Source organism: Eriocheir sinensis, chromosome 59, assembly GCF_024679095.1.
Source record: "Eriocheir sinensis breed Jianghai 21 chromosome 59, ASM2467909v1, whole genome shotgun sequence".
Taxonomy (NCBI): domain Eukaryota; kingdom Metazoa; phylum Arthropoda; class Malacostraca; order Decapoda; family Varunidae; genus Eriocheir; species Eriocheir sinensis.
The window spans coordinates 617,057-640,976 of NC_066567.1; the positions used below are offsets into that span (position 1 = coordinate 617,057).

The following is a 23,920-nucleotide window of genomic DNA, read 5'->3' on the forward strand; positions in this document are numbered from 1 at the left end:
CGACCCCAATAACTGCTTTAAATATTAAATAAAATACAAATAATCTCAAAATAAACGCAAAAACAGCTACAAACACTAAATTAAGCTGTTTTTTGAGGACATAACATAGAGAAATACCACATTTAAAATTCTTCCTCCTATTTCTCGGCCTCAATAACTGCTTTAAATATGAAACAAAATACAAATAATCTCAAAAGAAAGATAAAAACAGCTACAAACACTAAATTAACCTGTTTTTTGAAGACATAACAGAGAAATACCACATTTAAAATTCTTCCTCCTATTTCTCGGCCTCAATAACTGCTTTAAATATGAAACAAAATACAAATAGTGTCAAAATAAACTCAAAAACAGCTACAAACACCAAATTAAACTGTTTTTTGAGGTATTTGACAGTATTTACGCGCCCAGCTTGTGGCAACAGTGGCCCGCCAAAAAAGTCTTCAAGTCCGCCCAGAGCAACAATTTTTTGACATTTTCTTGACATGCTAATTACTGAGGGGCTATTTTCCTTCAGTGACAGTGGCATATGGAACTTGGGAGCTCTGTGCAAGTGTCTAAGTAACCTGTAAGTAAATAATGTGTTTAGTTTTTTGTGTAGAGGTGTTTGAAGTGGCTTGGTATTGCTCTGTCGGGGTTTACTGCAATATTTTTTAACGTTTTCTTGCAATGCTTAGAACTGAGTGGGTATTTTCCTTCAGTGACAGTGGCATATGGAACCTGGGGGCTCTGCGCAAGTGTCTAAGTAACCTGTAAGTAAATACCATGTCTAGTTTTAAGTGTACAGGTGTTTGAAGTTGCTTAGTCTAGCTTTGTGGGGGTTTACTGCAATATTTTTTTTACGTTTTCTTGCAATGCTTAGAACTGAGTGGCTATTTTCCTTCAGTGACAGTGGCATATGGAACTTGGGGCATCTATGTAAGTGTCTAAGTAACCTGTAAGTAAATACCATGTCTAGTTTTAAGTGTACAGGTGTTTGAAGTTGCTTAGTCTAGCTTTGTGGGGGTTTACTGCAATATTTTTTTAACGTTTTCTTGCAATGCTGAGAACTGAGGGGCTATTTTCCTTCAGTGACAGTGGCATATGGAACTTGGGGCGTCTATGTAAGTGTCTAAGTAACCTGTAAGTAAATACCATGTCTAGTTTTAAGTGTACAAGTGTTTGAAGTTGCTTAGTCTAGCTTTGTGGGGGTTTACTGCAATATTTTTTTTACGTTTTCTTGCAATGCTTAGAACTGAGGGGCTATTTTCCTTCAGTGACAGTGGTATACGGAACTTAGGGCGTCTATGTAAGTGTTTAAATAACCTGTAAGTAAATCCTGTGTCTATTTTTGTTTTGTTTAGAGGTGTTTGAAGTGATTAGCAGGTGTTCACTTCACAGTTTTACCTGACGTGCTTTGACATGCTCTTGGTATTAGTATTATTATTTCTTTTTATTAACGTATATTTTTCTTTTATTTCCCTTCAGATCGTAACACCCACAACCACGGCAATGGATGAGTCGCAAAACATCCGCTGCTCATCGCGTAGGAGGATCCGGCCGGTTGAATTCTGGAACTTTGAGAAGCCAGAGGACTCGGTCAGTGAGATCGTCACCTACAATCAGTCCGAGCTGACGCGGTGCTCAGTCTTCCAGCCTTTCTCCCGCAGCTACCAGGTCACCCCCAAGCGCTCTAAAGGGACAAAGGGAAACCAGACTGCGACACGGAAGAATGACCACACGACGCTTGAAAATGTAACTCATTCTACAAAATCACAAAGGAAGGAGGGAGATTCTAGCCACGCAACACTAACTCGGGAAACTACAACACATTCCTCAAAGTCACAAGGAAAGGAGAAAGATTCTACTAACCATGCAAAACGTATGCTTCAAACTACATCTCATTCCGTAACCTCACAAGCAAAGGAGGACTCTAACCTTGCCAGATCCACCCTTCATAACACAGCTCACTCCTCTGAACCACAAGGAAAGAAGACAGAAACTAATGACGCCAGACCTCATAATGGAGCTCACACCCTTGCATCGTTACCAGGGAAAAACAACACAGCACCCACTCTCCCAAAATCAACTCATCCCTCGCAGCCATCAAGGAAACGGAGACTTGAGAACGGAGAGGCAGAGGAGGAGGTCACGAGGCTCACTGATGAAGACCCAGCACGCCCCGCCAAGCCACCAGGGAAGAGATCGAGACTCAAAAACATAGAGGACCAGGATAAGCTTACAACGCACTCTGATGAACACACACGTACCATCAAATTACCGTCAAAACCTAACAATCAGGAACCCATACGGAACACCCAAGGATTGACTCTCAGTGACGAACAGGGACACAGCTCGAGGTTATCCAAAGAGAACGGAAATGTGGGAGATAAAGAACACTCAAATGGTGAGGATTCTGCGAGGGTGGATGTGGAGGGCGTAACACATCCACACAAGAAAAGAAAACGGAAACTGGACGGTAACTCATGGCTTAGCAGTGACAAACCAACATCCTCGCAGAGTAAAAGGGGAAGGAAGCAGAAGGAGCATGAGGAACCGCAGACGAAGGACACAGCAAGCATTCCAACTCCCTCTGGTGAAGGTTTAAATGGTGAAGTCCCCCCGATACTTGCAGGGTTGGATCTGAAGTACTCTAACAAGGAGGGGGACACTACAGCTGGCCTTCCTCCTTCCAGCCCTCCTAGTAAGTGATCTATGTTATGGTGTGGGTTGGTTAGGTTAGGTTAGGTTAGGTTGTCAGTGGTCAATTTGTTAGCATGTGGAGTTACTTCATGCAATAACTTAAGTAACTTTCTTAGCCAAATGTTTGAAGTTAGGTTAGTTTTGTTAATTTAACCTGAGTATAGGATTTTTTTTTAACCCAGTAGCAGCGACGGATCAAATTTGTGGCTTTACCGTGTAGCAGCGACGGGCCAAATTTGTGGCTTTACCAAATTTGTGGCTTTACTGTGTATGACGGGCCAAATTTAGCAGCGACGGGCCATGATATAATCCCCCCAAAATAATGCATAATCTGATCACAAATGCTTTGATATATATTATGAAATGGTTTGTGTGAGGGGTGATTTTTTCTCATTTTTCTCACTTGGAGGGACCATTAAGAAACATGATCCCCGCTGCTACTGGGTTAAACTATCCATTTCCTCTATGTCTTTCCACCCCTTGTTTTATTTCTTTTTATTCTTCTAAATTGACTACCACACTTATCTTCATTTATTTTGCGTCTCATTTTTGTTTAGTTTCCCTTTGATGCACTTTTACGGAGCCTGATAATAATAATAACCGTCACTTCTCGGTCTTTCGCACGGCATCGCTAACCCTCACACACACACCTTCTTGCAGGACACCCCACGGGACCTCACCCCACCCCACACACCACCCCACACCAGGCCAGGGACACCACCACAGGCACCCCAAACCTCACCTCTGCAAGGGACATCACCAGTAACATCACCAGTAACATCACTGGCTACGAGCAACCCAGCTTCCAAAATGTGTTCTCCAGCACTGCTCTCGATGTTTTCAAGAAGCCACATCCGCCCTTCCGCCGACGTGCCCCTCCGCTGGCATTAAAAGTTAGCAGCATGTTCTTGGACCCCAGCATGGTGACAATACCAGAGGAGGAGGAAGAGGACCGGGAGCAGAAGAGGAAGGAGGGGGAGAGGCAGAGGAAGGAAACGGACAAGAATGGAGAACGGGAGAAAGAGGAATTGTTGAGGAAGAGAAAGGAGGAAGAGGGGAAGAATAAGGAGGGTGGGGAATGGAAGGAGATGGAGAGGCAGGAGAAAGGAGAACTGCAGAGGAATAGGAAGATGCAGGAACAGGAAGAAGAGGAAGAGGAGGAGGAGGAGGAGGAGAGAGAGGAAACGGAGAACCAGCTAAATAAGATGAAGGAAGAAGAACAGAGGAAGAGGAAGAACAAACTGGACGAACAAGAAACAGAAAGAAACAAAGAACGGGAGAAGAAGAAAAACGAGGAGAAGGAGGAGGAGGAGAAGGATGTACGCAAGAAAAAAACCAAGCCATTGAGTGTTGGCAACAGTGACATAGGGAGTGACACGGACGACACCACAGCCAGGAGAGTGAACAGTGATGCCTTACGTAGAGGACCTGCACGAGAGACGCCTTCCGGAGCAGTGCCGTCCGACCCTCCAGACCAAGAGAGGAGAACTAACCCAACGCAAGACAACACGAGATTGGGAGGTAACTATTTCCCGGCATTTTGTTTTTTGTGGTTGTTTGCTCATAATAATAATAGCAATGTTTGTTTATGTTTTTATTTAAGCATTTTTTGTTAGGATTTTTTTACTCTGAGCTTCTTGTGAAATGTTTGTGTTTGATGTTTTTGATGTGTGCTATCATCCACTTCTTCCACATGGGTCGCGGCACTTGCCACCCCACCTTCCGCTCCTTTCCCAGTCTTCCACATCCTCCACTTGCATTCTTCCATACCATAATGTGTGTTGTAATTCTCTTCATCTTCCACATGCTTCACTCCACTTACAGCTCCACCTTCCATCTCCTCCACTTACATTACCTCATACCTTCCACTCCTTACCTTGCTTTCCATCCACCTGACATGGTTCACTCCACCCCTAACACTCCACCTTACATCTCCTCCACTTATATTACCTCATACCTTCCACTCCTTACCTTGCTTTCCATCCACCCCACATGGTTCACTCCACCCCTAACACTCCACATTGCCACTCCACAGCTCCACAAAACTGCCGCCGCTCCACACGCGTCCGGATGCAACCGCTGGAATTCTGGAACTTCGAGAAGGTGGAGGTGACAAGGCAGGCGGATGGCGAGGTGCAGATCATCCACCAGAAGCAAGATCCGGACTTTCAGAGCATCCAGAGCAGGGTGGTGGATTGCAGTATGGCTTGTCGGAGTCAGCTGGGCCTTGGGGTGACCTTAACGGCTGACCTCCTGGGAAATGCACCTTTCTCTAGGGCGCTGAAGGGGAAGAATAAGGTCAGGAAAACAGGTGTGGGGTCGCCAGTGAAAGACCGTCTCGGAAACGCACCGAAAGAGACCAGGGATGAGGAAACGATTCAGGGTCAACCGAGTGAAGAGAGAACGGGAATCGCGTCTTCCGGGTCACCGAAACGGAAGGACGATACCGGGAAACCAACTGCGGGGTCTCCTGATAAACCCAAACGGGGGAACGCAACGCAGTCTGGGGCGGCGAAACGGAAGGACGACACCGGGAAACTAACTGTGGGGTCTCCTGATAAACCCAAACGGGGGAACGCAACGCAGTCTGGGGCGGCGAAACGGAAAAACAAGTCCGAGAAATCAACTAAAGCCCCGACTCGTAAAGGAAGACGCAAGATTTCCCCGATAAAGTCCACGGGAGATGGGACCAGTAGGCACCCCGCACTGAGCCCGTCCAGAGCCAAGGGACGGGTCAACGCACAGGAGCTCCTCGCCGCCTGGTCGCCAAATCGCTCCCCCGTCAAGTCCCCATCGAAGAGGCAGCTTTTCTCCCCACAAGATGATTTCCTCGACACGCCAGTGGAGGAGGAAAGCACGTTCAGGAGGAGGACAAAAGGAGGTGGGTGATTATTTCTCTTTCTTTTTTCCTTCTTTTTCCTCTTTTTGTGTGTGTGTGTGTGTGTGTGTGTGTTTGATGGCTGTAGCGCTGGTAGGCTTTCTTAAGGGGTCACTCGGACAAACCTCACTCGCTACATACATAACCTTCATAACAATAATAATAATAATAATAATAACAATCAGTAAACTACCATAACCCAACTACCCATCGCGACCCCTCCAGGCATGATGGTGGTGCAAATCAAGAAGTTCAAGGACACTCAGTTCACGGTCATCGAGAGGTCAACCTACCGATGCTACCTCGCCCAGGGCCTGCGGAATGAGAAGGAGTCCATCTACACCGGGTTCGTCTTCCTGGAGTGGGGTCAGGTCGTTTGGAACACCACGCGCAAGACGGTAAGCCATTTTTATAGTAGTGATTGTGGTGAGTGTAGGGGGTGAAGGGGAGACTGTGGATATAAGGGAGAGTTAGGGGAAGGAGTAGGAAGCAGAGAGAATGGAAAGAAGGAAGATGTGAATGAATGAGAGGAAGAGAGGGAAAAAGAAAGGAACGACAGAGAGGTGTGAGAGAAGAGGTAGGAAGGAAAGGAGGAGAAATGATGTAGAAAGGTAGAATAGAGGAAAGAAGGAAGATGTGAATGAATGAGAGGAAGAGAGGGAGGAAAAAGGAAGGAAGGATGGAGGTGTAAGGAAGAAAAAGAGGAGAAAGGATGTAGAAAGGAAGAATTAAGGTATAAGAAAGAAAAGGAGGAGAAAGAAGGGTTAGAAAGGAAGGAAAGGAGGAGAAAGAAAGAGGAGAAATTATATAGAAAGCAGAGATTGAAGCATAACAAAGAAAAAGAAGGACAAGGAGGGGGACATCAGCACTCCAGCCAGTGTTACCAGACTAAAAAAGAAAGATATAGAAAGAAAGGAAAGGAGGAGAAAGAATATATAAAGCTAAGATGGAAGCATAACAAAGATAAAGAAAGAGAAGGAGGGGGAGATCAACATTCCCGCCAGTGTTACCAGACTAAAAAACAGACCCCTTCTTGCAGACCGTGTATGTTATCGAAGGTTTGGGAAGCCTGAAGTGCCTCAACGAAGACTCTGACGCATCCTTCACCCTCAAGCCAAGGAACACAGTGGAGCTAAATAAACGTAAGTGAGATAGTTGTTAGTAGCAGAGTACTGACACCTCTTGAAACTGACCCCACGTTCCGTTTTCTTTCGCTCGGAGCCGTGTATGGTGGACTTTGTTGTTTTTTGTGTATGCTTATATTTTTCTTGAGTTGTCTGCCTTACTGTAAAAAAAATTCAAGTATCACGACACATCTGCACCCAAAATTGATCACTCTGCAGCCTGTTGTTCTTTTTTCCTTCATTTTGAGCAGTGTTTATTTTATTTTTTTATTTATTTTTTTATTTTTTGCCTTGAGCTGCCTTCCTTACTGTAAAAAAGGAGAGAGAGAGAGAAAGCAAAAGACAGCTACATCATCTAATTACCACTGGTTCAAATAGCTTCTCAACAACATGACCAGAAGCACAATAACCAGCAATGACACATCTGAAGCGTCATCGTAACTATCGCCAACTTATAAATATAACATAAGAAATAAAAATAACGTGAATATATTTTCTGGTAGCGTCATGTCTGTGTGTGTGTGTGTGTGTGTGTGTGTGGGGGTGTGGGGGGGGGGGAAGAATATAGGAGGCAAAGATACAGGCATAAGAAAGAGAAGGAGGGGGAGATCAACATTCCCACCAGTGTTGCCAGACTAAAAACAGACAGTCGTAGCTTCCTCAAAATGTTTCCCAAGTTATTCGAAATTTGCCTTATTAAAGTTAAACCATTCCTTCCTATAGTCCTCACTCCTGATCATTTTACCTCCTCGTAATATGTACTCGATAAATATGTGATCGCTCTTCCCTATAGGGCTCGTATAGTTCATCCCCTCTGTGATATCTGGCTCCCTGGTGATTATCAAGATTGTGTGTGAGTGTGTGAGTGTGTGTTAAATGTGCGTTTCTTCCAGGGCTGAAGGTGTCGATCAAGAAGGACGGCAGGTGCAAGTTGCTGAAGCTCCACATTGTCCTCGGGCCACACCTATAGGGCTGGGCGAGGCTGTCGGTGATGGTGCGGGATTTTTTAATATTTTTTTATCCTTTTCCGTAGTGGAGTCAGTTTGGGGTTGATTATTTCCCCCTCGAGTTAGCCCAGTAGTCTTTTTATTTATTTTTATTTTCCTTTAGTGGTGGTGTGTAGAGGGTCATTAGTTTCCCTTGTAGTTGTTTAGCTAAGTCTCCCATTAGTCAAGTTTTTATATTTCAGTTTTCTTTAGTTTTTCTTTTATTTTTTGAGTTTTTATTTGATTTTTTCCCGTTTTCCTTTACTGGGGGTGTTTCTAGGCTGTCGGTTTACTCCTCCTCCTCCTTCTCCTCTTTCCTATATTTCTTACAAGTCTCCCATTAGTCAAGTTTTTATATTTCAGTTTTCTTTAGTTTTTATTTGATTTTTTCCCATTTTCCTTTACTGGTTGCGTTTCCTGGCTGTCGATTTCCTCCTTCTTCTCCTCTTCTTTCCTATACTTCCTTATGATATCCTTTCTCTCCTTTCTTTCTCCTCCCTTCCTTCCTTTCTACATCCTTTCTTCTTTCTTATACCTCTGTTCTTCTTTTCTACAGCCTTTCTCTTCCTCCTTCTCCTCTTCTTTCCTATACTTCCTTATGATATCCTTTCTCTCCTTTCTTTCTCCTCCCTTCCTTTCCCTTCTACATCCTTTCTTCTTCTTTCTTATACCTCTGTTCTTTTCTACAGCCTTTTTCCTCCTCCTCCTCTTCTTCCTTTCCTTCCTTACACGTCTATCCTCATACCTCCCTCCCTTCTTCTTTTCTCACACCTCCCTCTCTTCCCTATTTTCCCTCTTCCTCTCATTCACAGCTTCCCGTCTTCCCCCATCTTCTTTTCTAGTCCTCCTCCTCCTCCTCCTTTCCTTCCTTACACGTCTATCCTCCTACCTCCCTCCCTTCTTCTTTTCTCACACCTCCCTTTCTTCCCTATTTTCCCTCTCTTCCTCTCATTCACAGCTTCCCATCTTCCCCCATCTTCTTTTCTAGTCCTCCTCCTCCTCCTTTCCTTCCTTACATGTCTATAATTACATTCTTCCTCATTCTTCCCCTTCTAGTTGTTAGCCAAGTCTCCCAGCAGTCTTTTTTTATTTATTTATTTATTTATTTATTTTTTACATATGTTATCAGGATATGTAGAAACCCAAGTGGTGTAACAAATGATTCAGGATTGCACCCATTATGATGTACCTTACCTTACCTTACCTTAACCTAACCTTACCTACCTTAACCTAACCTTGCCTTACCTTACCTAACAACCTACCCTACCTTACCTTACCTTACCTAACAACCTACCCTACCTTACCTAACCTTACCTTACCTTGCCTTGCTTGCCTTACCTTACCTTACCTTACCTTACCTTACATTGCCATACCTTACCTTAACCTAACCTTACCTACCTTAACCTAACCTTACCTTACCTTACCTAACAACCTACCCTACCTTACCTAACCTTACCTTACCTTGCCTTGCTTGCCTTGCCTTACCCTACCTTATCTTACCTTACCTTACCTTACCTTGCCATACCTTACCTTAACCTAACCTTACCTACCTTAACCTAACCTTACCTTACCTTACCTAACAACCTACCCTACCTTACCTAACCTTACCTAACAACCTACCCTACCTTACCTAACCTTACCTTACCTAACAACCTACCCTACCTTACCTAACCTTACCTTACCTTACCTTACCTAATAACCTTACCTTACCTTACCTAACCTTGCCTTGCCTTACCTTACCTAACTTAACCTACCCTACCTTACCTTACCTTATCTTACCTTACCAACCTATATACCTTAACTAACCTACCCTACCCTACCTTACCTTATCTTACCTTACCTTACCTAACCTTACCTTACCAACCAATATACCTTAACTAACCTAACCTACCCTACCATACCTTACCTTACCATACCTAACAACCCACCCTATCTTACCTTACCCCGCCTAACCTTACCTTACCTAACCTAATCTAATCAAACCTACCTTTCCTAACCTAACCTAACCTAACTTACCATACCTATCCTACCTTACCTTACCTAACTTGACCTGACCTGACCTTACTGACAATTATCATGAAAAAAAATTGTGACTGTGCAAAATGAGACTTGTATTTTCTACATAAAACAAATGGAAATATAATTGACTAACTATTTTTGACCAATGATCATATTGTACTTTGTTGACTTTGATAAATAAAGAACGTTTTTGCTAAGGAGAGTTATAATAGTTGACCCTTTTATGTATTTGTATTGGAAAGGGAACTGCTTGTAATATTGATGTGATAAAAGAGAACAGGAAAATTAAATAAAAAGAAAAGAGAGAAATGGTTAGAAGGAGAGAAGAAGGAAGGTGAAGGGGAGTTGATAAAAGGAGGAAGAGGGAGAAATGGTTAGAAGGACAATAGAGGAGAAGGAAGATGAAGGAAAGTTGATAAAAGGAGGGAGAGGGAGAAATGGTTAGAACTACAATAGAGGAGAAGGAAGATGAAGGAAAGTTGATAAAGTTGATAAAAGAAGAGGAAAATTTAAATAGAAGGAAGAGAGAATTGATTCGAAAGAGAGGAGAAAAGATGAAAGAAAGTTGATAAAGTTGAGAGAGAGAGGGGAGAGAAAAGAACAATACAGAAACTTTGGTTGAAAAGAGAAAAAGGAAGACAGCAGACTCAAGACACAGACTCATAACATATTAGTCTGTGGACTCGGACAGAGAACTCCATCATTGAGTGCCGTTACAATGACGAAACTCTCGACCAAACAACTCTCAAGTCCAGGTTCAAGTTCAAGCCGCCATTTGCCCGGGGGAGCTTTTCATGCCCATAAATAAAGTGCCAAAATATTCTCCCGCGGGCCTTGAAGATGAGCGTGGACTCCAACAATATTCTGAACGAGGTAAGAGGAGAAAAAAAGCAAGCAAGAGATCAGAATAGGAAACGAAAGACAGGAAAAGGACGTCGGGGGAGAATTTTGCTAGTACTCTTTTTCATATTGGTTTATTTCCCTTCAAGGCGCCGAGGAGCGAGGTCACGGCCGTGCGAGGTCAGCCCCTGTGACCCTTACTGTGACACACTGACCTCTCGTGCCCCTCTGACCTAATGACTGTCCTGGAGACGGAGGACTGTTGCATGCGTGTTCCCGCTGAATAAATTTAACCTAACCTAACCTAACCACGTAACACTCCCGGCCGCCATTTTTCAGTGATATGGGCTCCCCCCCCCCCCCCAATACCCCAGTTCCCCACAGTTCCCCAGGCTTGTCTTGGGGGATTGGGGGGGCTGGGGTGGTGGTTCTTAAGATTTACCTATGGAGGTTGACCCCGCGCCTCCAATATTGCTTTAGAGGTTAGGTTAGGTTAAAGTTCGGTTGGGAGTATTTTAAATCTGCTCCCCGACCCAAAACCCCAATTTCCCAGTGGTCCCCCAAGGTCATAAGAGTAAGGGGATTAGGCCTTTTCTTCACTTCTAAGTACTTGTCGCCCTCTCGTCAGTGTTATCCCTAGTAACCTCCTCGTCTGTTTTCTTTATTTTTTTCCACCTTGAGCTGCCTTCCTTGCCTTAAAAAAGTGTGTTAAATGTAGTAGTTGAGTTTTTATTTTATATTTATAGTAACGATCTCTTTGTAACATTAGGTGCACACAGCCCACCCAGAGCCTGAAGCAGACGCATTTACTTCCTTCTCCTGTGTTGCCAGATCGACAGCCTCCTCACCAAGCTCGAGACTCTCCCGGACAATGTGCGCGTGGAGGCCCTCAGGAAGCTGTCGCAGAAGGTGGGCGCAAACCTAACCTCTTTTACTGGACTTTTGACATTTGAAACAATTATCATATTTTTCTTTGAGCGTGACATCCAGCGTTGCCTGATTGTTGTACTCAGCCGATTATATTTCCCGACTGCCTGCCCCGAAACTGTCTTCTGGGCTCCAGTAACGAGGCTAATTTATAGTTATCGTTAAAAGAGTTAGATTCTGATGTTTCTTGGCAATAGTTAGGCTTCAGAAACAGGTAAATACTATGCTTTGGGTACGACAATCTGGCATCGGTGGCGCAAAGCTAACTGTTCTAACTGGACTTTTGACACTTGAAACAGTTATCATATTTTTTTTTTACTGTTACATCCGATATTATTATTATTATTATTATTATTATTATTTAGTTGTCATTATTTTCTCATGCAACAGGTGTCCGTCACTCAGCCAGAGGAGCAGAGAAGCAGCCGAGGGAGGGGAAGGGGGAGGGGAAGAGGAAAGGGAAGAGGAAGAGGAAGGGGTAGGGGTAGAGGACCCACCACCACCACCACCACCTCCACCCCCGTAGATTTCCCCCTACGTGATGACCTTCTACAAGTAAGCTCATAAAAGGGCGGCGAGTAGCATTTTTTTTTTTTTTTCACTTTTTGTTACCCTTGAGCCGTTTCCTTTGATGTAAAAAATTAAAATAAAAAATTAAAATGGGGAGCGTTGATGAAACAGACTTACATTTCATCTCCTTTAATAAATAAATAAACACTAACATTTTCTTCACTCACCACCAGGTCCTACACACCACAGATGCCCATGAAGACTCTCATGAAGGTGGAAAAAAGGAGAAGGAAGAGGAGGAGGAGGAGAAGGGTAAAGGGAGGGGGGGTTTGAGGGGAAGGAAGCAAGGGAGAGGCGCCCCCCTCGAGAAGGTCATGACATTTGGTGAGTGGGCGGAAGGTCAATGCGATGGTTGGCGTGTTCTGTATCACGTTTTTATTTATTTATTTATTTATTTATGTATTTTTTTGCGTCTCGGTGAAGTAAAATTTAGATTAAGCTGAAATCAACATATCGGAACACCTCTTAGCAATTTTTTTTTTCCTTTATTTACTTTCTCCTCTCAATCTTCCTTCTTCCCCTGACTATCCTCCTCCTCCTCTTTTTCTTTTTCCTTCCCTCGACTGTCTCCGTAAAATAGGTAACTAATTAAATAAAACAAGACACTTACCACCTCCATCCAGGCCGGCGGAGCACCAAGAGAGTGGACTACAGGCAGCTGGCGGAGTTCGGGTACGACGGCGGAGAGGCGGAAGAGGACAGGGGTGGAGGGGACGCAGGTACGACTAGTGAGTTTGACGGTTGTGAAAAAGTGGAAGATGAAAAATGATGGACTTGAGATTATAGGACAAGAAATAGATGAAAAGATAGACAATTGAAGATAAGTAAAATAAATATAAAGATAGACTTGATATTATTGGACAAGTAACATAGAAAAGATAGATGATTGAAGACAAGTAAAGATAAAAAGATAATGATTTGAGGTTTGAAGACAAGTAAGATAGATGTAAAGATAGACATGAGATTTGAAGACAAGTAACAAAGATAAGATAGATACTGGGGAATGGAAGACAGCAAAGATAAAGAAAATAAAGACAAACAAGAAAGGAAAACATGTAAACGAAGATGATAAGTAAGAAAAATAAGCAAAAAAAACAGGAAAAAGATAAGAAAATAAGTCGAAAAGATCGCTAGCAAGTATCCTAACCTAACCACACCATCCTTATCCCTCTCAGCTCCTCTGCACATCCCCGGCACCACAGACACCACACCTCCTCCCGCACCCCCCTCCTGCAACGCCACATCCTCCTTTCCTGTCAAGAGGCGCAGAGGTCGGCCCCGCAAGCTCCCGCTACCCCCTCCGTCACCTCCTGCGGAAGAGGCGAAGTCGGGTCTTGTTTCCGATGTCGCTGGTGCAGGTTTGACCCCACCCCTGGCTGCCTACACCTGCCCTGAGCCCTCCACACCTGTTGGGAATGTTATTGATGCACCTGAGAATACCACGGCCTCTGATGCAGGTGTGTGTGTGTGTGTGTGTGTGTGTGTGTGTGTGTGTGTTTAAGAAAAGAAAAAAAAGAAGGAAAAGACAATAAAGAGGGGAGATTAAAATAAGGAGAAGAGGAAGAGGAGGAGGAGGAGGAGAAGAGGTAGTGTAGGAGAGAGAGGAAGGAGATTTATTTTTGTCTATATTTTATTTATTTTATTTCACTATTTTACCTTTTATTTTATTTTTATTTTCCATTTTTTCTATTTTTTATGCTTTAATTTAATTTTTCTTTTTTTCATTTTATTTATTTCATTTTCTCACTTTATTTTTTCTATACTGACTTGATTATTTTATTTATTTTGTTATTTTATTTTATAGACTCGATTCTTTTCTTTCTTTTCTTTCTTTTATTTCTTTTATCCTTTTATTGACTTGATTCTTTTATTTATTTATTTATTTTATCTATTTCGTCCTCCCGTCCTTCAGGAGATGCACTGGACCTCCTGGAGAGCTGCCTGAAGGAGAGTGGCGACTTGATTCTTTTATTTATTTATTTATTTTATTTATTTCGTCCTCCCGTCCTTCAGGAGATGCGCTGGACCTCCTGGAGAGCTGCCTGAAGGAGAGTGGCATCAAGGCGGTGGATGACTTCATACACAAAAGGAAGAGCGACCCCAACCCAGACCTCAAGACCATGATGGAGGAGGAGGAGGAAGACGAGGAGGAGGAGGAGGAGGAAGAGGAGGAGGTGGACGTGGTTGCGGCAGAGGCGATGATCAAACTGGAGGAGGAGGATGCGTACGATGGGTTCCCGGTGAAGGAGACGGAGGAGGTGTACGTGTGTGACAGTGTGGAGGCTGTCAACAGTATTCCCAAGAAGGTGAGTCATTGGAAGGGTTGGCAGGCTTGGGTTTAACTACTACCAAGGTGAGTGGTGGAAGGGTTGGCAGGCTTGGGTTTAACTATTACAAAGGTGAGTGATTGGAAGGGTTGGCAGGCTTGGGTTTAACTATTACAAAAGTGAGTGATTGGAAGGGTTGGCAGGCTTGGGTTTAACTATTACAAAGGTGAGTGATTGGAAGGGTTGGCAGGCTTGGGTTTAACTATTACAAAAGTGAGTGATTGGAAGGGTTGGCAGGCTTGGGTTTAACTACGTATTACAAAGGTGAGTGGTGGAAGGGTTGGCGGGTCTGGGTTTAACTGTTGATAACCATAAGATTTGAAATGGTACGTAATGGGTTGTTGATTTCCGATTCTTTATTTTCCAGAATGCCGTCAAGTCCCAGTATAAGTGTGACGAGTGTGGCAAGATGTACTCCACTCTCTCCATCCTGAGTAAGTGATTGGATCCCTTACCTAAGTTACTTTCCTTATACTTCTGTTCTTTTTAATTACTTCATTTTTCATATTCCTCGAGCGATTCTTCTCTTTTCTTGGCTATTCCTTTTTATTATTCACTTAACTTTTTGCGTTTTTTATCCTGAGTTGGCGATTCTTCCTTTTCTTCCCTTAATCATACTTTCTCTATTATTCATTTAAATTTGTATCTCATTCCTTACTTGGACTCTCCGCATTCCTCATCTTCTGTATCTTCATTTTCTGTCCGTCAAAAAATTAACAAATCCTTCCGTCCATCGCCATATATAAATGAAGCAAATTTGTCCGTCTTTCCGTCATTTCAGAGTCGCACAAAATCCGCCACAGGGACAAGAAGGACCTCCCATTCCACTGCGACAAATGCGAGTTCACGGCCGCCTCCAAGATCGAGATGTTCCGCCACGCCTACAAGCACTCGGACGTCCAGCTCTACATTTGTGAGATCTGTGGCAACACCTTCTCGCGTGACACCACCCTCCGAGAGCACATCGAATATGTCCACTTGGCCCCTCGGAAACTCAAGTGTGGCCAGGTGCGTGTGTGTGTGTGTGTGTGTGTGTGTGTGTAAGTGTGTAAGTGTGTGTGTGTGTGTGTGTTCCCTTCATCCTTCCTTTCTTTCTTTCTTTCTTTCTTTCTTTCTTTCTTTCTTCCTCCTTACACTCACTCACTCTCTCACTCACCTCCCTTCCTTCCTTCCTTCCTTCCTTCCTTCCTTGTCACACTCACTCACTCTCAAACCCACCTCCCTCCCTTCCTTCCTTCCTTCCTCACTCACTCAAACCCACCTCTCTCCCTCCCTTCCTTCCCTCCCTCCCTGACACACCCAAACCTACCTCTCTCTCTCCCTCCCTTCTGTCCTTCCATCCTCCCTTCCTTCCGTCCCTCCTTCACTCCCTCCCTCCCTTACAGTGCGGCTTCGTGACCAACAGACGTCAGACAATGCGCAAACATCTGCTGAGCCACAAGGAGGTTCGCCCCGTCGTCGCCTGCCCCATCTGCGGCGTAACCTTCAAGTGTAAACGCAACCTCAAAACGCACCTCTTCTCGCATGTTGGTGAGTGGCTAATTTTTATTTATTTTATTTTTATTTTTACGGTAAACAGTTCAAGGGCAAAAACAAGGAAACAATAATGAAAAAAAAAAAGCCCGCTACTCACTGCTCCTACGAAAGGGTCGAGAGGAGTGCCCGAGAGATAGGATACTCTGATACTCTGTCTATTTGTAGCTTGTAGATGGATCCTAGGCTGGTCTTGTAAGCTTGTCACTGATTGGACAGCACCCCGGGGCAGCCTTCTACTCATCATAGAAGCATGCCTCCCTTCATTACTCCGTTCCTTTTCTTTCTTTCTTTCATTCTTTCTTCCTGTTTTCCGATTCCAATTTATCCTTTCTTTCTCTCTTCGTAGTCTAATCATACTTTATTTAAACTTGCTTCTCTTTTTAAGTAAGTAATTGTGACCTCCCTTGTTCATACCTTCTTTATTTAAACTTGTATCTCTTTTTAAGTAAGTAATTGTGACCTCCCTTGTTCATACCTTCATTATTTAAACTTGTATCTCTTTTTAAGTAAGTAATTGTGACCTCCCTTGTTCATACCTTCATTATTTAAACTTGTATCTCTTTTTAAGTAAGTAATTGTGACCTCCCTTGTTCATACCTTCTTTATTTAAACTTGTATCTCTTTTTAAGTAAGTAATTGTGACCTCCCTTGTTCATACCTTCATTATTTAAACTTGTATCTCTTTTTAAGTAAGTAATTGTGACCTCCCTTGTTCATACCTTCTTTATTTAAACTTGTATCTCTTTTTAAGTAAGTAATTGTGACCTCCCTTGTTCATACCTTCTTTATTGAAACTTGTATCTCTTTTTAAGTAAGTAATTGTGACCTCCCTTGTTCATACCTTCTTTATTTAAACTTGTATCTCTTTTTAAGTAAGTAATTGTGACCTCCCTTGTTCATACCTTCATTATTTAAACTTGTATCTCTTTTTAAGTAAGTAATTGTGACCTCCCTTGTTCATATCTTCTTTATTTAAACTTGTATCTCCTTTTAAGTAAGTAATTGTGACCTCCCTTGTTCATACCTTCTTTATTTAAACTTGTATCTCTTTTTAAGTAAGTAACTGTGACCTCCCTTGTTCATACCTTCTTTATTTAAACTTGTATCTCTTTTTAAGTAAGTAATTGTGACCTCCCTTGTTCATACCTTCATTATTTAAACTTGTATCTCTTTTTAAGTAAGTAACTGTGTGTCTTTCCGTACCTATACACTCGGCATTCTTCACTTTTTGCATCTTCGCTCTGTAGCTAATGTCGCGTGATACATACCCGATTTCTTCACTGATGGAAAAAAGTTGATGGATTGCCTTTTGCGTCTCACCAGGAGCCAAGCCGTTCGAGTGTGACGAGTGCGGCAAGAAGTTCATCCTGAAGAACCGTCTGGTGGTCCACAAACAGCAAGTCCACGGACCACGAACACACAAATGCCCTGAGTGTGCCAAGGTGAGGAGAGGCGAGGAGACGGGATGTGAAAAGGAGGAGGTGAGGGGGAGAGATGCGAGAGGTGATTTAGAGGGAAGGAAGAGGGAGGAAGGAAAGAGACAGAGGGAAGGAAGAAGGCGAGGAAGGGGAGAGGAGAGAGAGCAAGGAGGTGAAGAGAAGGAGGGGTTCGGGGTGAGAAAGAGGAGGAGGTGAGGGGGAGAGACGTAAGAGGTGATTTAGAAGAGGGAGGGAAGGAGGTGAGGAAGGGGAGTGGAGAAAGAGCAAGGAGGTGAAGAGATGGAGGGGTTTGGGGAGAGAAGAGGGGGGTGAGGGGGCGAAGAGAAGGGTCAAAGTGGGGTGAGAGAAAGAAGAGAGGAGGAGCTAGGGGGAGAAGGGAGGGAGAGAAAGACGGGGGTAAGGAGGTGCAGAGGAACATTCAGGATCACCAATGTCTTTACCTACCAATTCCCATGTCTTCCTAACCCTGTCCCCATTCATCCCCCCGTTCCTCACCGTCCCCCTGTTCTTCCCCTCGCGTTGCAGAGCTTCCCAACGTACCACCACCTCCAGAGGCACCTCAGGGTTCACACCGGGGAGAAGCCTTACAAGTGTTGCTTCTGCGCCTTCACCTGCAACACCCAGGGCAACCTCATCAAGCACATTAGGCAGATTCACGAGAAAGTCAGCTTCACCTACAAAGAGTTAGTGTTGCGTTTGTGTTGCTTGCTGTGTTCTGCGATGTTGTTTTGCCTCTGATTTTTATGTATTTTTATTTTATCTATTTTATGTGTGTGTGTGTGTGTGTTTGTTTGTGTGTGATGGGGTTCTAATTTCCTTGGGGTTCTAAATTTCCCTGGGGCTCAAATTTTACTAGGGCTCAGATTTCTCTAGGGCTCAAATTTCCCTAGGGCTCAAATTTCCCTAGGGCTCAAATTTCCCTGGGGCTCAAATTTCCCTGGGGCTCAAATTTCCCTGGGGCTCAAATTTCCCTGGGGCTCAAATTTCCCTAGGGTTCAAATTTCCCTAGGGCTCAATTTTCCCTGGGGCTCAAATTTCCCTAGGGCTCAAATTTCCCTGGGGCTCAAATTTCCCTAGGGCTCAAATTTCCCTGGGGCTCAAATTTCCCTAGGGCTCAAATTTCCCTGGGGCTCAAATTTCCCTAGGGCTCAAATTTCCCTGGGGCTTAAATTTTCCTGGGGCTCAAATTTCCCTAGGGTTCAAATTTCCCTAGGGCTCAAATTTCCCTGGGGCTCAAATTTCCCTGGGGCTCAAATTTCCCTAGGGCTCAAATTTCCCTGGGGCTCAAATTTCCCTAGGGCTCAAATTTCCCTGGGGCTCAAATTCTGGCACCGTAGGACATGACTGAATCCTTCGACGAAAGTGATATTAGGTAAGAACAGATGGGTAGAGGAATAATGATAGTGTATGTAGATGAAGTAGAAGAAAATGAAGTAGATGGATAAGGAGTTGATAAGTAGATGGGATTGTAGATATGGGAACACATACACACACACAAAAAAAAAAGAATAAAAATAAAAATAAATAAATGTAATACTAGATAAATAAGAATGGAATAAAATGAAATAGATAAATAAGGTTGAATTAGTAGATGGAACAGTAGACATGGCAACAACAACAACACACACACACACACACACACACACACACACACACACACACACACACACACACACACACACACACACAATAAAAAACCCCCAATAAATAATGAAATAAATAAAAATGAATTAGTTGACATTGAACATTAATGAAAACAAAACAGACATACAGACATACTCATCACACCCTGTCTCTCACCCCCCTCACCCCCCCCCCCTACCACAACCCATAGCTGTCTCCGGGTGAGCCAGAACGCATCCGGGGCCGCCGCGGTGGGTGACAGTGAGCTCCGGCGGCTGAGCGAGGAGGGGCGGGAGGTGGCGGTGAGGCTGCTGCCCGCCCTGGAGGAGTTCACGGGTCAGCCGCTCTCCCTCGATCAGCTGGCGGAGCAGGTCAGGAAGGAGAAGGAGGCCAAGGTGAGGGAAGGGAGTGTTTTTTTTTTATGGGTCTTATCATTATTTTTTTTTTATGGGTGAAGGATTTTTTTTGAGTGAAGGGGATTTTAATATTTTTTTTATGGTGATTTTTTTGTTATGGGTGAAGGGATTTAATTTATTTATTTTATATTTTTATGGATGTTTTTTTTTTTTTAATACTAAAGGGAAAAAAAGGAAAGGAAGGCTAAGGTTGGGATGGGAGTGTTGTGTTTCATAGTATTTTATTTTATTTTATTTTATTTTATTTATATATTTATTTACACTTGAGTGACAGAAGAAGGGAATTGAAGGGAGATTGGAGGATCAACCAAAGCAATGAAATAATAATAATAATAATAATAATAATAATAATAATAATAATAATAATAATAATAATAATAATAATACTCTCTTGTAGCTTGTTTCCTTGTTCCCTTACTGTACATTTGAGGAAGTCCATGAAATACTACTCCTACTACTACTACTACTACTACTATTACTATTACTATTACTATTACTATATGCAGATCTTCAACTTCATTTTCCTCCTCCTCCTCCTGCTCATCAATTTTCTCCTCCTCCTCCTCCTTGTCATACTACTACTACTACTACTACTACTACTACTACTACTACTACTACTACTACTACTACTACTACTACTACTACTACTACAACTGCTATTATTGACCCCACAGGAACAGTCCGTGCAGGAACAACTGAGCCGGAAGAAGAAGCGCGCCCAGCGGAAACCCATTAACGTGCCCCTGAAACACATACCCCAGGGTGCCTTATACGCCGGGGGGGCCGAGGGGAAGGTCACCCTCTACGCCGTGCCTGGGGGGGCCGGGGGTGGCGGGGGTAGCATGGAGACCCTAATGGATGACCAGGTGTACGTTGAGGACCCCCTGGGGAGCCTGGGGGAGAGCCAGTACCTTCTAACGCAGCCTGACGATGGGGGATGCGTCATGATCATACCCTGGGATGTGTCGCTGCTGGGGGAGGAGGAGGCTGCCTGGGGGGAGAGACGGGAAGGTGGTAGCGAAGGGGGTGACATCATGGCTATTAAGATCCCAAAGGAGGATTCAGGTTCTATCGGAGGCTTGGAACCTGGGCTTGAGCTTAGACCCAAGGATGTCAGTCTTAAGGACGAGGCATCAGGGGAGGTCCTAGGGGTACCGGGGGTGGTTGGAGGGCTTACCAGGGGGCTAGGAGGCAAGAGAAAGCCACAGAGTATACCACAAGGGAAGACATACCAGAAGCCCTTCCCGGAGTCCATTCAGGTGATCGCGTCCAATGAGCCTGTTGACGACCCTGCCCAGGATGCCTCAAGCTTCGTCCTGCCTGAAGGGTACATCCTCGACCCCACCGGACAGGTCATACAACTCCCGGAGGAGGTCCTGGACGCTAACCTACTCCTGCGACAGGCTGTGAGGGGGCAGGAGGCACCGGAAGTGACAATTAACAAGATCACAAGCAACGTCTACTCCTTGATGAGCCAGGGAAGGGACGGGGATGGCGGGGAGACGTATGTGATCACGACGCAGGAAGGGGAGGATGAGGACGACGAGGAGGAGAGGTCATCAGAGGAACAGGAGAGGGTGGGGAGGCTTGAAACTACCCCTGGGAAAGTTGACCTCCTACCAGCTGAAGAGGAGGAGGATAGACAGTCAGCCCTGGTGCTTATAGTAAATGCAGACGACCTTGACAGCTGAGAAACCAAGACAGACAGGGAAAGGTCACCATAGCTACAAGGAAGGGTGGGAAGGCTTGAAACTACCCCTGGGAAAGATGACCTCCTCCCTGGTGAAGTAGAGGAGGACCTACGAAGCAAAACAGAAGAAGAACTGAAGGAGGATGAAAATGATAGGGCAACGGTATATGATAGTGAGGAAAGATAGATAGTGAAATGCCTTTGGAGAGAAAGTATGAAGAACCAGAAGAGAGGACCAGGCGGAGAAGGACCTAGGAAGCAAAACAAAGTGATGCAAATGAGGAAGAAAAACTGGAGAAGGATGAAAATGATACTGAGGAAAGATTGATAGTTTAATACCATTGGAGAGAAACTATGAAGAACCAGAAGAGAGGACCAGGCGGAGAAGGACCTAGGAAGCAAAACAAAGTGATGGAAATGAAGAAGAAAAACTGGAGAAGGATGAAAATGATACTGAGGAAAGATCGATAGTTTAATACCATTGGAGAGAAACTATGAAGAACCAGAAGAGAGGACCAGGCAGAGAAGGACCTAGGAAGCAATACAAAGCCATACACGGCAAACTAAGAAGCAGAGGAGAACTAGACAGGAAACACATGTCCCTGTCAATTCGTCAAGGCTGTGATGTGGGTGCCAGGTTGGGGTAGTGACAAGGAAGGGGGGACTAGCCTAATCCTCCCTCTATCGCACGCTTGATATTAATGTGTGGGTGTGACTCAGCGAAGGGGAGGGAGAGGATAACTTATATATTTTTTGAAGATGGATTTATAAATATACTCAATAAAGGCTGCCAACTGCACCTGTATACTAGTTGTGTCAGTGCCCTTAAAATGGAAGATTAGAGGATGCCAGAATTAGCGGTTTATATCCAGAGGGAGGTATTTCCAACATGAGTAGTTAGGTTTTTGTGTTGGCTCAAACAGAAAGGCTTGAAGAATTTAGTAGCCTATGGAGGTAAGTGAGTTTCTCCACCCGAAATTGACCTCTTTTGGCTACTGTTTATACTTTTGTGGGAGCGACAAGTAGCTGGCTTTTTTTTTTTTGTACTTTTTGTTGCCCTTGAGCCGTATCCTTTGATGTAAAAAAAAATATATATATGAGGTTAAAAAGGATTGATTGATTGTTAGATAGTTTATTGTCGAGGTATACAACAAAGGAGAAGGGAGGAACAGATTAAAAAGTTGATTTGCGCGTGGTCTAACCTGAATAGTCTTAGAGTTTTTTTATGTTGGGTCAAATAGAAAGGCTTGAAAAATTTGATACAAGGAGAAAATGGAGGTGTGTTTCTCTACGTAGGGGAGACTGAAAAGGATGATGCGCGTGGTCTAACCTGGATAGTCGTAGAGTTTTTTTATGTTGGGTCAAATAGAAAGGCTTTAAAAATTTGATACAAGGAGAAAATGGAGGTGTGTTTCTCTACGTAGGGGAGACTGAAAAGGATGATGCGCGTGGTCTAACCTGGATAGTCTTAGAGTTTTTTTATGTTGTGTCAAATAGAAAGACTTGAAAAATTTGATACAAGGAGCCTTTGGAGGTGTGCTTCTCTACGTAGGGGAGACTGAAAAGGATGATGCGCGTGGTCTAACCTGAATAGTCTTAGAGTTTTTTTATGTTGGGTCAAATAGAAAGGCTTGAAAAATTTGATACAAGGAGAAAATGGAGGTGTGTTTCTCTACGTAGGGGAGACTGAAAAGGATGATGCGCGTGGTCTAACCTAAATAGTCTTAGAGTTTTTTTATGTTGGGTCAAATAGAAAGGCTTTAAAAATTTGATACAAGGAGAAAATGGAGGTGTGTTTCTCTACGTAGGGGAGACTGAAAAGGATGATGCGCGTGGTCTAACCTGAATAGTCTTAGAGTGTTTTTATGTTGGGTCAAATAGAAAGGCTTGAAAAATTTGATAGTACAAGTAGTCAATGAATCAGGTGTGTTTCTGTACGTAGGGGAGATTAAAAAGGATTGATTGATTGATAGATAGTTTATTGTCGAGGTATACAACAAAGGAGAAGGGAGGAACATGATTAAAAGGGTGATTTGCGCGTGGTCTAACCTGAATAGCCGTAGAGGTTTCAGAAGAGTCCGACACAGTGTCTTCGTAACAGCCCGAACCAAACTACAGAATCCCATACAATCCAAAATGGTGAGGTCTTCGATGCCACACTAAATACACAAGACTTTTCCGGTATAGCTTCATCAAATTTGTGAACTTAAATATAAACCCCAGACACTATACAAGGAAATTTCGAAGGCTTTGGTATTGGTTTGGGAGCTTACTAACCCATCATGGGGAACTGTGAGACTGAGAGAGAGACGCCGCTGCCTCCTCCCTCCACTCCCTTATCAGTCTCACAAGCAAAAGGAGGTCAATATATTCTTCAGACGATGTAATAGATATAGGTGTAGCAATGTGTGACTTCCATGGCTTCGATGTGAAGTCTAGGAAAATCTTTGCTATTATTATTATTATTATTATTATTATTATTATTATTATTATTATTATTATTATTATTATTATTGTTATTATCATTATTGTTTACGTTTTTCAGTGCACGCTTCGAAAATCTTGAATATATATGAATAAATACGATAGATAGATAGATACGAAGAGAGAGAGAGAGAGAGAGAGAGAGAGAGAGAGAGTAAAACAAAAATAAACACGAGAAACAAAGAACACGAGATGAAAACAGAAACAAAACAAAAGCCAAACGAAAACAAAAGAAGATCGGAGGAAAAGGAAGGAAGACGAAGAGGAGGAAGAAGAAGAGGAGGACGAGATGAAGAAGTAGTTAGGGAGGAGGGGAGGAAGAGGAGGAGGAGGAGGAGGAGGAAGAGGAGGAGGTAGACTAGGTTGGCACTGGGCATTC

At 43.6% G+C, this 23,920-nt stretch overlaps 2 protein-coding genes and 1 long non-coding RNA gene across 29 annotated transcripts; 2 read left to right on the plus strand and 1 right to left on the minus strand.

Moving 5' to 3' along the window:
• Positions 1–398: 398 nt before the first annotated feature.
• On the plus strand, positions 399–8,555 carry LOC126985246 (hepatoma-derived growth factor-related protein 2-like). Of its 4 annotated transcripts, none has more exons than XM_050839861.1 (8): positions 399–568; positions 702–752; positions 1,468–2,683; positions 3,343–4,203; positions 4,718–5,563; positions 5,786–5,958; positions 6,600–6,702; positions 7,578–8,555. In XM_050839861.1, the coding sequence occupies exons 3-8, from the start codon at positions 1,492–1,494 to the stop codon at positions 7,652–7,654; spliced, it is 3,252 nt and encodes a 1,083-aa protein (XP_050695818.1). In that variant the 5' UTR covers positions 399–568; positions 702–752; positions 1,468–1,491; the 3' UTR covers positions 7,655–8,555. The 4 variants fall into 4 exon arrangements, with proteins under 4 accessions (XP_050695818.1, XP_050695821.1, XP_050695819.1 ...); XM_050839864.1 differs by lacking the exon at positions 702–752 and adding an exon at positions 887–937; XM_050839862.1 differs by lacking the exon at positions 702–752 and adding an exon at positions 1,072–1,122.
• On the minus strand, positions 8,035–9,965 carry LOC126985247 (uncharacterized). 24 transcript variants are annotated; one of them, XR_007738422.1, is made up of 3 exons: positions 9,572–9,965; positions 9,391–9,490; positions 8,035–9,278 (listed from the first exon to the last, which is right to left on the minus strand). It is a non-coding gene; the product is annotated as an uncharacterized LOC126985247 (long non-coding RNA). The 24 variants fall into 24 exon arrangements; XR_007738436.1 differs by having other exon boundaries at positions 8,035–9,310; XR_007738434.1 differs by having other exon boundaries at positions 8,035–9,347.
• A 453-nt stretch (positions 9,966–10,418) lies between these two features.
• On the plus strand, positions 10,419–21,072 carry LOC126985248 (uncharacterized). The gene is made up of 14 exons (XM_050839867.1): positions 10,419–10,562; positions 11,361–11,438; positions 11,847–12,011; positions 12,200–12,350; positions 12,650–12,745; positions 13,202–13,483; positions 14,040–14,332; positions 14,721–14,787; positions 15,135–15,361; positions 15,739–15,883; positions 17,213–17,331; positions 17,854–18,011; positions 19,163–19,346; positions 20,042–21,072. The coding sequence occupies exons 1-14, from the start codon at positions 10,530–10,532 to the stop codon at positions 21,056–21,058; spliced, it is 3,015 nt and encodes a 1,004-aa protein (XP_050695824.1). The 5' UTR covers positions 10,419–10,529; the 3' UTR covers positions 21,059–21,072.
• The last annotated feature ends 2,848 nt before the right edge of the window (positions 21,073–23,920 follow it).

Bases quoted from the DNA above. Each gene is read 5' to 3' on its own strand.
- LOC126985246 (XM_050839861.1), top strand. From the start codon at position 1,492: ATGGATGAGTCGCAAAACATCCGCTGCTCATCGCGTAGGAGGATCCGG. The intron at 4,204-4,717 runs GTAACTATTTCC...GCCACTCCACAG, and splicing joins AGACAACACGAGATTGGGAG to CTCCACAAAACTGCCGCCGC. The intron at 5,959-6,599 runs GTAAGCCATTTT...CCCTTCTTGCAG, and splicing joins GGAACACCACGCGCAAGACG to ACCGTGTATGTTATCGAAGG.
- LOC126985248 (XM_050839867.1), top strand. From the start codon at position 10,530: ATGAGCGTGGACTCCAACAATATTCTGAACGAG. The intron at 12,351-12,649 runs GTGAGTGGGCGG...ACCTCCATCCAG, and splicing joins CGAGAAGGTCATGACATTTG to GCCGGCGGAGCACCAAGAGA. The intron at 15,884-17,212 runs GTGAGTGGCTAA...GCGTCTCACCAG, and splicing joins GCACCTCTTCTCGCATGTTG to GAGCCAAGCCGTTCGAGTGT.